The sequence below is a fragment of the Cnephaeus nilssonii genome (assembly GCF_951640355.1).
Source record: "Cnephaeus nilssonii genome assembly, chromosome: 11".
Classification (NCBI taxonomy): domain Eukaryota; kingdom Metazoa; phylum Chordata; class Mammalia; order Chiroptera; family Vespertilionidae; genus Cnephaeus; species Cnephaeus nilssonii.
In genome coordinates, this window is record NC_137082.1 from 93,421,318 (window position 1) to 93,434,675 (window position 13,358).

Below are 13,358 nucleotides of genomic sequence, written 5' to 3' on the forward strand. Positions count from 1 at the left end.
GGACGGAGACCAGGGCCCGCCAGGAGCATGACGAGCCGGTCGTGTCCACACGTTCCTCCCACGAGACGAAGGGCTCTTCAGAGAGACAGCGACGCCGGGCTCAGGCGCGCACGGCCAGATGTGCAGACATGTCTGTATCAGAAAGCGAGGCAGCTATCGAAGCCGACCCGATTACCATATGCAAATTACACCTAAAAACACCAAGAAACGGGGCTGTCAGAGGACACCAAGGGCTCCACTTCGGGCCTCCGTCCATCCGCCCGCAGGCGGGACAAGCTGACAGACACGCAGTCCTCACACGCCGCACGGAGGGCGTCAGGAGACTCCTTCTGAACAGGAGGGCAGCTTCTTCCCGACGCGCTCCCGCTGTGACCCGAGCCGCCTGAGGCACCTCCTCAGTGAGCGTCGGGGCGGCACGGGGACCGGGTGGGAGGTTCTCGTCCACTGGCGGTTTGCTGACATTTACTCATCACAAACGGCTGCGTAAACAACCTCACTGGACGTGTTTCCTTTCTCTATCAGGATGACCACGTGGTTCCTCCTCTAACCCGTTAGTACTATGGACACAGGGAACAACATTTACAGAATCAGAACCCGGACCCAGCCGTGCACATTCTGAGCACCTGTTCCGTATCAGCTTCTTTTTCTCCCCACCCAGGAAAAGAGGGCTTAACAGTGAGCTCTTTACCAAACAGAGTGACTGGGCCAAATGCTAACAAGTGGAAAGACTCGGCTCAGAACGAACTCAACGAATTGGTCCGAGAGCAGAGAACGGGCCTGAGGACCCGCCAGGAGGGCGAGAAGCCGTCAACACAAACCTGACCATGTTCTTCAAATTAAAATACAAAAATAGATGGCCAGGTCACACACAAACTTCACGCTACTTAAGTTGCACCATGACACCTCAAATGTATGTCACGGTCACTCAGGCCAACCCTCTGCTTTTCTAAACATCACCAACACTATTATTTTAAATATATATATATTTTATTGATTTCAGAGAGGAAGGAAGAGGGAGAGACAGAAACATCCATGATGAGAGAGAATCATGGATCAGCTGCCTCATGCACACCCGCGCCCGCCCCCCCCTCCCTGGGGATCAAGCCCACAACCCGGGCATGTGCCCTTGACCGGAATCAAACCTGGGACCTTTCAGTTCACAGGCCGACGCTCTATCCACTGAGCCAAACCAGCCAGGTCACCAACACTATTATTAATTCAAATGACTCACTATTACTAACCGCCCATCATAAACACAAATTACTCCTGATGCAATTCACGGGCAAGAGGGATCAGGTACCACTGGAAACACCACCTACATTCCTGCTCTAAGATGAAACTTGTAAGTTACGTGTGGCATCTGCTGTTTGCCTGGTTAGAAAAGAGCTTTATGAAAAAAACAAGTAAAATAAAACTGCTGCCCAGCTGGTGTGGCTCAGCAGGTTGGCCCAGCACGAAGAGGTCCTGTGCAGTGCAGGCTCGATCCCAGCAGGGGGCGTGCGGGAGGCAATGATTCTCTCAGGGATGCTGTCTCGCCCTCTCCCTTCCTCTCTGAAGTCAACAAAAAAAGACAACCGCCCGTCATGTGCTTCTGGGCGCGGCCTCTCCCTGGACAGGAGGAAACTGCTCGTATCTGGTTTGTTACCTAAAACCCCTGATCTTGTCAAAACAGGTACAAAGTGAGACATTTTGTTAACAAGGGGCAAGTCCCCGTGCATCAGAGTGACCGTGGGCTTGTTTCCAGCAGAACCAGAATGGAGGCCGACGGTGGCCGGAGCCACGCGCAGGGAACGGGACAGAGGGACACGTTCTGCAGATGTCCAACAGAAACCACCTTAGGAATGGCCCTCTCACACCCCTCACCCCCGGAGCGCGTTTGCGAGGACGGCCTACATCCCCCGGAACGTGCTGAGCGGCTTCTCTGTGCACCGCGCCCAGCGCCTCTGCGGGCACGCGCGGCTGAAACCGGAGCGCGCCGGTGTCCGTTTCGTCTCGCTCACTGGGGGCAGTCTCCGGGACGAAATCATCCCGGGGGTAAAAGGCACGAGTGCTCTGAGGCAGCCCGAGTGGACGTTCAGGACCCACCCCGCCGGCTCTCAATGAAAGCCTTCGTGAAGATGTCGCTGAATGGATCAACGGGCAGGCGATAGCGCATCCATTCCCAGGAAGGCCCACCCGGATCGAGTGACTAGAAACCAGGCAGCGCCGGCGGCGGTCATAAAAGTTGCAGGACGCCCCGGAGCCCCGGGCCTCGGCAGGTCCGCACCGCTCTGCGCGCGGCCAGCGAAAGGTTTACGTTCCCGAGCCGGGCAAAGCCCCGCTCCGTGCACGGCGTCTCCTGTGAGTGGACGCACACTGACCGGCCCTGCTCCTCTGAGGCGACAGCCACGGTGCCGCCAGCACGGAGCGGGGGAGGAGGCGTGCGTGTGGGCACAGACGGAGTGACAGGCACGTCGGCACGGGCGGCCGGAGGTCCCTACCTGTGCTTCTTGATGCCGTTGGAGAGCGCGTCGCCCCCGCCGCAGTCCTTCCCCTCCGACATCCTGTGTTCTCCTGGGACCGGACGCTGCCCTTCCTCTTCACGGGAGCGCGAGGTCACCGCCTCCAGCCGGCTCAGCGACCGCTCGGACTCGGAATCTGTGGCAGAGCAGGTTCATGTCAGGGGCTGGATCTGGCTTCGGTGACAGCGCCCATGCGCCTCCCCCGAGGATCCGCCGTGAAACCCAAGCAGCCCTTGTCCTTCGCCACCACCCGGAACCACCTCCCGGGATCCCAGAGCCCGCGCCCGACACGCCCGCGGAGGGGTACGGAGCAGACACGGGCTTATACCGACGCGCAGTTACACGGGTCTTGTCCACGAGGAGGTTTCCACAGAGTGCCGAATCCGGCAGCTCCCCTCCAAGTTTCTACTTTTACCTTCCCCCTCAAAGCATCGTAGGCATCACTTACAAAAAAGCATCCAGTTTTTAAAATTCATGGTAAAGAAAAAGCTCGAGTAGCTGAGCTGTGAGAAGCATAAATGACACTGATCCTACAGACACAGCAGCAGAGGTGATTCAAGAGACTTTAAAAAATACTTCTCTGCTATGGCATTACTTCTTTAAAAATACATTTTACTGATTTCAGAGAGGAAGGAAGAGGGAGGGAGAGAAACATTAATGATGAGAGAGAATCAATCATCCATCAGCTGCCTCCTGCACGCCCCCTCCTGGGGATCGAGCCCACAACCCGGGCATGTGCCCTGACTGAGAATCCAACTGTGACCTCCTGGTTCCTAGGTCGACACTCAACCACTGAGCCGCACAGCCAGGCTACTTTTTTTTTTTTTAAGACTAGTTTATTGACTTTTAGGGAGAGAGGAAGGGAGAGAGAGAAACATCAATCGGCTGCTTCCTGCACACCGCCCACCAGGATCGAGCCAAAACCCAGGCATGTGCCCTGACGCTCCACCAGCCGAGCCACACTCCCCATTCAGTGGGATTTTACTTAAAGCCTCAGAGCTGAAGCCAGGAGTGTCCAGATAAACCCGAATTCCCGGGCAAGCATTTTTAGGATGAAAATGCCACGTCCCGCGCTGACCGGTGTGGCTCAGTGGATAGAGCGTTGGACTGCAGGGGTCCCGGAATCGAACCCTAGGGTCCCGGGTTTGATTCCGGTCAAGGGCATGTACCTTGGTTGCAGGCACATCCCCAGGAGGGGGCGTACAGGAAGCAGCTGATCGATGTTTCTCTCTCATCGATGTTTCTAACTCTCTCTCCCTCTCTCTTCCTCTCTGTAAAAAATCAATAAAATATATTTTTTAAAAAAAAAAGAAAATGCCACGTCCCCAGTGGGCTGTGTGCTCAGCGTGGAGCCATCCGCCTGCTTGGGAATCAGGACAAATCACCCAGACAGGACAGCGTGGTTCTCAGGCATGTGACGAGGCAGCGAGGAGACTAACGGCGCCTGGTTTCTGAGCCGCACGAATAGAATGTGGGTGAGCCTAGGTGTCTGACACCTTGTTTAACGCTCTGTATTTCAGCTCAAAGTCACGGTCCCGTAACCTCCAGGAAACTCTCCACGGTCCCTCAAGGTCACATCGACCTTCCCTCGAGGTCACCCCACACTCAGCTGTCCCGGCTCCCGCACCCCCAGCTCCCAGACACATCAGGCAAACTTCCTTCAACACGCTTCCGTTCGTGTCCTTAACACGGCGCAGCCAAGATGTCCAGGAAACCGTTATTTTTAGTGCCTCCCTCTCCCCCGCACGCACCCAGCCGGCCGCGGAGCCTTGTTTTTATGCATCAGCCTGATTAGTCACCGCTGACAGCACGGTCGGCCACACGCCCTGAGCCTGGACTCCGGACTCGTTCAGTCGAGTTCCTCACGGGAAGACAGTGCTGGCCCCCATGTGCTGCTGTCTGTCACCGTAACACGGCCAGACTGGAGAGGGGGCTTTGTCTGTCCGGTGTCTCATACCAAACCGGTGTCGCGAGGATACGCCAAAGAGCTATTTTTCATGGTCCATTTTGTCAGTCACCACGTTTTACTGGGATTCAGACAAGCCGTGAAGCCCACATGAGGGACAGTCTGCCATGCATGAAGCAGCCGGCACGCAGGTTACGTCGCCCCAAATGGGTCAATAACACAGAGAAAATGCTTTTAACGTAACGCTGAGACCAGACCACCCGGCACCACTGCACAATCTGAGCATAAGCCAGTGACCCTCTCACGCTCCTCGGAGAACGCCCGTCTGGGTCGCGTGGACGATCCCGAGGACGGAGGGGACAGGCTGGGCTGGAGCCCGGGGGGCCAGGGGGCGAGCGTAGAAGGACGGGGAGGCTCCCCGAGGCAATCAGCTCCGCAGGTGAGAGGGAAGGAGCCACCCGAGGAGACGATGCGGGGGGCGGGGGGGGGGGGGGGTCTTGGGGACGGGGGAGGTGGCTGTCACCTCCGCGTTGTCACATTTGATTCACGTGAAAATTTACAGAGTCCAACAGAACGGTCCGGCGGAGCCGGTCAGCACTACGTGAGGGCGTCACTGCTGTGTAACGGGCGTCGCTGACAGGGCAGGCCTCCCGAGATGTGCCGCGTCGGCAGGTGGGCTGTTCTGAGCCGAAGGCGATGGAGAGAGACCCCTCGGGCTCAGGAAACTCCGCCCCCCCTTTAGCTACACAGCACAACCCAGCTGGGGCCTTGCCCAGAGTAAGAGCTGGTACAGAGATGGCGCTGTGCGGCCTATCTAGGGCGGGCAAACGCCTGGTGATGGGCACCTGGCGATGGATGGGGACCTGGCGATGGATGGGGACCTGGTGATGGACGGGGACCTGGTGATGGATGGGGACCTGGTGATGGACGGGGACCTGGCGATGGATGGGGACCTGGTGATGGATGGGGACCTGGCGATGGATGGGGACCTGGTGATGGATGGGGACCTGGCGATGGATGGGGACCTGGTGATGGATGGGGACCTGGCGATGGATGGGGACCTGGTGATGGGCACCTGGGATGGGGACCTGGCGATGGATGGGGACCTGGTGATGGGTGGGCACCTGGTGATGGATGGGCACCTGGTGATGGATAGGGACCTGGTGATGGGCACCTGGCGATGGATGGGCATCTGGTGATGGATGGGGACCTGGTGATGGATAGGGACCTGGTGATGGGCACCTGGTTATGGATGGGGACCTGGTGATGGATGGGCACCTGGCGATGGATGGGGACCTGGTGATGGATAGGGACCTGGCGATGGATGGGCACCTGGCGATGGATGGGGACCTGGTGATGGGCACCTGGCGATGGATGGGCACCTAGTGATGGATGGGCACCTGCTCCTCCTCTGCCTCCTCCCCGAGCCCCAGTGCCTCACCTCGGCCCTGGCTCAGGATCCCACCAGACAGGGACTGCATTTCAACAGAAACTTCTTAACTAAAAGCAGGTGCAGAGTGGACACCACAGGAGGCAGGGCAGCCAGAGCAGCCACGGAGCAGACAGACGTTTCTCAACAAGCCTTCACCTCAGTGACCACACACCAAGGAGGTGCCACCTCCCCCAGCGTGGGGCCACATGCTTACCCACAGGGACACACCGCCTCCCCCCACTTACCCACAGGGGCACGCCACCTCCTCCAAGCGTGGGACCACGCGCTTACCCACAGGGACACACCTCCTCCCCCAGCGTGGGGCCATGTGCTTACCCACAGGGACACACCTCCTCCCCCCACTTACCCACAGGGACACGCCGCCTCCCCCAGCATGGGGCCACATGCTTACCCACAGGGACACGCCGCCTCCTCCCACTTACCCACAGGGACACGCCGCCTTCCCCTCAGCGTGGGCCACGCGCTTACCCACAGGGACACGCCGCCCAACACGGGAACGACCTCGCTCTCCTGGGGCGGCGCACACCCCCCTCAGTCGCTCCCTGGGTCCGTCTCTCCTCTCCTCCCTGGCCACCACCTCTCCCTGCCCAGGCTTCCTTCCTCTTTAATAGTCAGGCCGACCCGCCCTACCCCCCAAAGGTCTCTGCCAACCGGCACCCATCACCTCCACGCTGCAAAGTCCAATGTCCCTCCCGAGCCGGCCCGTGACTCACTCCCCAGCCCTGGGCCTCCGTGCCTGGTGCGGGGCAGGCTGGGGTCACAGGGCAGCAGAGGCGAGCGGCTGTGAACACCTGAGGGCCACAGTGCTTCCAGGTGCAGAACAGAAGCCGGGGGGGGGGGGGGGAGAGCGGGCCGCCAGGGGGGCGCCGGCCGACCTCACGGCGAAGGACAGGTGCCGGGAAGGGCTGTGATGACGCCTGAGCGACACGGAGCAGGAGTGAGCGTGGGGGGCGGCGAGGCGGCTGGATGGAGGGAAGCTCTGAGCCGGCCGTGACGCTGGCCACGCAGGATGAGTGAACACCAGGCCGGCTGCGGCCGAAGGGGGAAGGAAGGGAGCTTGCCCCAGGCGGTGCACCGCGAGAGTCGGTCACGCACGCACGGGCGTCCTGCGGCCTCAGAGGCAAAGGCACCGTGACCAGCGGCGAGGCCTGCAGTGCCGGGAGGTAGAGCCCGGCTTGTCTGAGGGCAGACGCTCGCTGCTCCTGACGCTGTGAGCGGACAGGGTCCAACACGCGCCCCGGGGACAGGCTAAGGGAGCCATCCTTACTCCCACGCCGTCCCCGCTCGCCACACGGCCTCCCTGCACGGAGAGCCGCTTCCCCGGGAGACCGCGCTCTCCGTAGATGCCCTCGCGCTCACCTGGGGACCCGGGGCCGCGGCCCTGGAGGCTGCCGAGTCAGCAGGGGGCTCAGCGCCTCTGAACGGCCTTCAACCCAAAGCTCCAGGCTTTCCATTTTGTCCTCAACTGTGAGCGCCACACAGGCCGAGGCACCCCCATCCCGCACTCCTGAGCAAGGCCAGTGCCTCCGCGGGAGCCACATCCTGACTCTGTGTGGTACCGGGCGGGGGGGGGGGGGGGCCTTGGTGAAGTGTCTGACTCGGTAACCACAAAACCAACGCAGAATCACACTGACTGAACTGCAGTTTAAAAAAACAGAAAATGTTAACATACAAGGAGATAAATAGAACACTAGTATTAATAAGAAGTTTATATTAATGTCACAAGTTTCTAATGGCACAGATCTTTATTTTTTTTAAGAGGTTAGTTTTTTATCTTATTTTTTGTTAACGTTTTTATTGATCTCAAAGAGGAAGGGAGAGGGAGAGAGAGAAACGCTGCTGATGGGAGAGAATCACTGATCGGCTGTCCCCTGCACGCCCCCTACTGGGGATGGAGCCGCAGCCAGGCCTGTGCCCCGACCGGGAATAGGTCGCCTGAATCATAGGTCGATGTGCAACCACCGAGCCACGCCGGCTGGGCCAGACCTTCATTCTGAACACACTTCAGATTGATAACAATCCTCTCACCCTCCAAACAGATGAAGGCCAACAGCTGTGGCTGTGACTGGTTAACACGACTAAACACGAGATTGTCAACTTGTGCGTTCCGTGCACAGCTTCCCGTCTGTCAGTCACGCCTCCCAGACAGGCTGAGAACCCGTGGATTCAGAGGCTCGCTGCCTCCACCTCCTGTTCCGGGTTTTCCTCCCGTGAAAAGGCCGAGAAGAGGCCGGGGGGAGGGTGTGAGCATGGCAGCGAGTCTGACAGGTTGTCCTGACACGTGTGTTTCTAACTCGACCTTGGGGAACCAGCCGAGCAAACCGTCCGAGGAGCCCGTGGAAGGCCGGGTCCTGTCCAGCGGCCCTGCCCCGAGGGCAACAGGAAGTGGCCGCACACACTCCATGTAACGCCGCCTCGTGTCCGTACGGTTCCTGGACACTGGGCGTGCTCCAAAAATGTCCAGGCACCCGAGTGACCCCAGCTTCAGACACTGGTGCCGGACGTTCAGGCAGCCGTAGGCACGGTGCCTGCCCAGACCCCACAACAGCATACAATGTGAAGCACAAAGGAAGTAAGTGAACCGCCCGAGCGAAATAGCTGTGGGCGGACACTCAGGATGGGGGGGGAGGCGGCCCGCCATCCACCGGGGAGACGCACACGCCGGAAGCAGACTCGGCGCATCCCAGCCCTGCCCTCCGCGTGACGTCCCAGGTCCACTCGGCCCAACAACAGTGCTGCCACGACAGCTCCTTCCTGTGTTTTAATTTCAACTTTTCACTGAGAGAAAATGCAGTTATAAAGTTCACCATTTTATCCTCTTTTTAGTATATTTTTAATCGATTTCAGAGAGAAGGGAGAAGAGAGAGAAACATCCATGATGAGAGAGAATCACTGATCAGCTGCCTCCTGCACGCCCCCTACTGGAGATCGATCCCACACATGGGCATATGCTCTGACCGGGAATTGAACCCTGACCTCCTGGTTCATGGGTCATGCTCAAACCCTGAGCCACACCAGCCGGGCATAAAATCATTTTAGAAAAGGATGATGGCCCAGAAGGTCCAAGGATAGTTACACCCTCCGGTGTGCCTGGCACAAACCTGCCGCCGGAGTAACCTTGGGTCACACTACAAACACGCGTTAGACTGAGGATCGGGTCACCCCGGGCCTTCTCCAGTGCTGTGCCGTCTTCACGTCTCGAAGGCGTTTGCTAGTCACATTCTGTCCCTCTCAACTGGCTGCGCATCACACCCACCATTCACCAGTTTGGGCTGGACAGGCAGGGAATGCTAACGTCACCACACGGGGCTCTGCCCGAGGGACACGCCGTGCGGCTGGGGCGCAGTGAGTGCTGGGAATGCCCAGGCGAGGGCACCACCACACACTGGGCAGGCCCACCCAGACACAGCCCAGGAGGGGGGCGCGCAGCCATTGCGGACACGGCAGAGAGGGTGTGGGCACGGCGGAGAGGGTGTGGGCACGGCGGGAGCGGGCACCGGTGCTGTCCCTCCCACTGCCCACGGTCCCTTCTCCATCTCCTGCGTGCACTGCCAGCACACGTGTCACCACTTCTCCCGGTGTGACCAGTGCTTCTACAGGCCTGACACAGGCCCCGACAGACACAGGCCCTGACACAGGCCTCGACACAGGCCCCGACAGACACAGGCCCGACAGACACAGGCCCGACAGACACAGACCCCAACAGACACAGGCCCCGACAGACACAGGCCCTGACACAGGCCTCGACACAGGCCCCGACAGACACAGGCCCGACAGACAGACCGCGACAGACACAGGCCCGACAGACACAGGCCCGACAGACACAGACCGCGACAGACACAGGCCTGACAGACACAGGCCCGACAGACACAGGCCCCGACAGACACAGGCCCCGACAGACACAGGCCCCGACAGACACAGGCCCGACAGACACAGGCCCCGACAGACACAGGCCCCGACAGACAGAGGCCCCGACAGACACAGACCCCGACAGACACAGACCCCGACAGACACAGGCCCCGACAGACAGAGGCCCCGACAGACACAGGCCCCGACAGACACAGGCCCCGACAGACACAGGCCCAACACAGGCCCCGACACCCCGACAGACACAGGCCCCGACAGACAGAGGCCCCGACAGACACAGGCCCCGACAGACACAGACCGCGACAGACACAGGCCCGACAGACACAGGCCCCGACAGACACAGGCCCCGACAGACACAGGCCCGACAGACACAGGCCCCGACAGACACAGGCCCGACAGACACAGGCCCCGACAGACACAGGCCCGACAGACACAGGCCCGACAGACACAGGCCCCGACAGACACAGGCCCCGACAGACACAGGCCCCGACAGACAGACCCCGACAGACACAGGCCCGACAGACACAGGCCCGACAGACACAGACCGCGACAGACACAGGCCCGACAGACACAGGCCCCGACAGACAGACCCCGACAGACACAGGCCCCGACAGACACAGGCCCGACAGACAGACCCCGACAGACACAGGCCCCGACAGACACAGGCCCCGACAGACACAGGCCCGACAGACACAGGCCCCGACAGACACAGGCCCGACAGACACAGGCCCCGACAGACAGACCCCGACAGACACAGGCCCCGACAGACACAGGCCCCGACAGACACAGGCCCCGACAGACACAGGCCCGACAGACACAGGCCCGACAGACACAGGCCCGACAGACACAGGCCCGACAGACACAGGCCCGACAGACACAGGCCCCGACAGACACAGGCCCAACACAGGCCCGACAGACACAGGCCCCGACAGACACAGGCCCAACACAGGCCACACTGTTCCTGTGTCGTCCCACCTTCACTTTGACAGTTTTGACTGAAAAAGACTCGAGCTGGCGAGGATGTGGAGAAAAAGGAACCCTCGTGCGCTGCTGGTAGGAATGCAGACTGGTGCAGCCACTGTGGAAAATAGTGTGGAATTTTCTCAAAAAACAAAAATTGAACTTCCGTTTGACCCAGTGATCCCACTTCTAGGAATATATCCCAAGAAACCAGAAACACCCATCAGAAAGGGTACATGCACCCCTATGTTCATAGCAGCACAACATACAATAGCTACGATCTGGAGGAGCCCACGTGCCCGTCAGCAGACGTGGTGCGTCCGCACCATGGAACACGACGCCGCAGTGAAAGGAGCATCTCTTACCCTGAGACAGCATGAGGGACCTGGAGAGCGCTGTGCTCAGTGACTTAAGCCAGTCAGAGGAAGACAGCATCCCGTGATCACACTCACATGTGGAACCAAATAAGCGGATGAATGAAACAGAACTGAGGCATGGATACTGGAACAGACTGACGGACCTCAGAGGGAAGGGGGAGAAATCAACCAGAGACCTGGCCTGCACATGTGCATAACCACGGGCACGGGCAGCGGGTGGTGAAGGCCTGGGGGGCGGGGCGGGGCGGGGACTGGGCGGAGGGGGCACCGGGGGAAAGGAGGGGACATCTGTAACACGCTCCACAGCAAAGATAAACTTTAAAAAGACTCGAGCACCGACCCTGGCAGCTGCTGGGAAGCGCCAGCCCTGGCCTCAACTTCACGACGTACCTGGATGCGCTTTGCACACACATGCACACATGCTCAGAGGCACACACATGCACACATGCACCGTGCATGCACACGCTGACCAGCACATCGCGAGGAGGAAAACCAGCAAGAAAGGAGCCCCTGAGCCGGAGCCGGCCACGCTCCCCGGAGGGAAGTGAGCGCAGGGAGGACACACGCATGGAACCATGACACTGAAAAGGCCGGCATTCCGTGACCTGTGCTCGCACATGGTACCAACGAGGAATAGCCATGCGTCGTCTCACTGGTAACAAATGACCTCATGGCTTTTGTTTCTAAATGTTTCAAAAGCGATTCCTTAGAACAGCGGTTCCCAACCGCGTGCCACGGGCCCTTTTAAACCACGCACGATCCGTCGGGCACACGTCCCTTCGGCTGTCAAATGAACAGCAGCTAACACACACACAGCTGTCCGTGTTCATAGATCGGTCTACATGCTGTTCTGTCAGGCTGGCGAAGCGTGTGCTGGGGTGCGCAGGATTTTAGTCTTAGCGCATGTGCCCTGCCTGAGGGGGTGACCAGAGACTCTCCAGCCGTGACCCTCCCCGGGGGCAGGCTCACAGCTCCCACTCGGTCGTCAGCTCCCGTGGAACAGTTCTATCATTAATACTCTCATCCCAGCCCCGGCCGGCGTGGCTCAGGAGTGAGCGTCGCCTATGAAGCAGGAGGTCACGGTTCGATTCCCAGTGAGGGCACACGCCCAGGTTGTGGGCTCGATCCCCAGTGTGGGGCGTGCAGGAGGCAGCCGATCCATGAGTCTCTCCCCTCATGGATGTTCCTCTCTCTCTCTCCCTTCCTCTCGGAAGCCAATACAAACATGTTTTTTAAACACTTATCCCCGCTCACTCCTCTGTCACATCCCCTCCCCTGCGGGCAGCGAGCTGGAGTGTGCAGACTGTAGGAAACCAGACTGTAGAAAACTGTCGGGGCCTGTGTCTGGTTTCCTGTGTCAGGACGGGCTCGTGCTCTGGATTAAACACCAGGACCTTTCCAGGGGCACAGGAGGGTCCGCGACACTGGCTCCACCACCTGGTCCAGCCGCCTGGAGCTGAGCACGGCAGGAGCGAGGGGCGCGGTCCCCCCACCAGAGCAGCCAGCACAGCAGGGAGAGCTCGGGGGCCTGAGGGAGCACAAAGGGAGGAAGGGGCTCCGTTCTGCGGGCGGGGAGGCCCGGGCAGGCGGCCCTGGAGATGCTGAGCTCGAGGAGGAGGGGAGCCGTCGGAGGAGAAACGGAAAGGAACGCAGACGCCAGGAACACAGGCCCCCTTCCCCCGCGCGGCTCCCACACACCCCTGGTCACTCGCCGGCGGAGGAGTCTCCTGGAGCCAGTCCGTGCCTCACGAAGCCTTCGGGCTTCAGTGCGCGTGAATGTTCGCCCGTTTCCCAGGGGCTGAGAGTGATGCCAGGAGTTCCACCGACAGAACCACGTCCCCATTCCTTACACACACACGCAGGCACACGCACATGCACACATGCACACACAGAGACATAGAGACACACGCACACAGGCACAGAGACACGCACATGCACACAGAGACACACAGACATTCACATGCACACATGCAGACAGACATGCACACAGGGGCGCACACATGCACACAGACACACATGCACACAGAGACACGCACACACAGGACAGGTGTGAGGCTTCGTTAATCCGCCTCCTCTAAGTCCCCTCACACAGTGAAACGACACCACCCTGTGAGCGAAACCTGTCTGCACTGGGGACTTAGTCACTGAGCACGCTGAAAACACAATCCTCCTCCATAATAAAAGGTTCCCATGCAATCGACCGAACAGAGGAACGACGGGTCACTATGACACGCACTGACCATCGGGGCAGACGCTCAACATAGGAGCTGCCCCCTGGTGGTCAGTGCACTCCC

The 13,358-nt window shown here is 59.7% G+C and overlaps 1 protein-coding gene across 3 annotated transcripts in view; it reads right to left on the reverse strand.

Moving 5' to 3' along the window:
* OSBPL1A (oxysterol binding protein like 1A) overlaps window positions 1-13,358 on the reverse strand; it is a 107,390-nt gene that overhangs the window by 27,789 nt on the left and 66,243 nt on the right. For all 3 annotated transcript variants that reach the window (XM_079784237.1, XM_079784236.1, XM_079784238.1), the window contains one exon: window positions 2,481-2,637. In XM_079784237.1, the coding sequence (XP_079640363.1) occupies window positions 2,481-2,637 (157 nt within the window). The remainder of the gene's footprint in view (window positions 1-2,480; window positions 2,638-13,358) is intronic.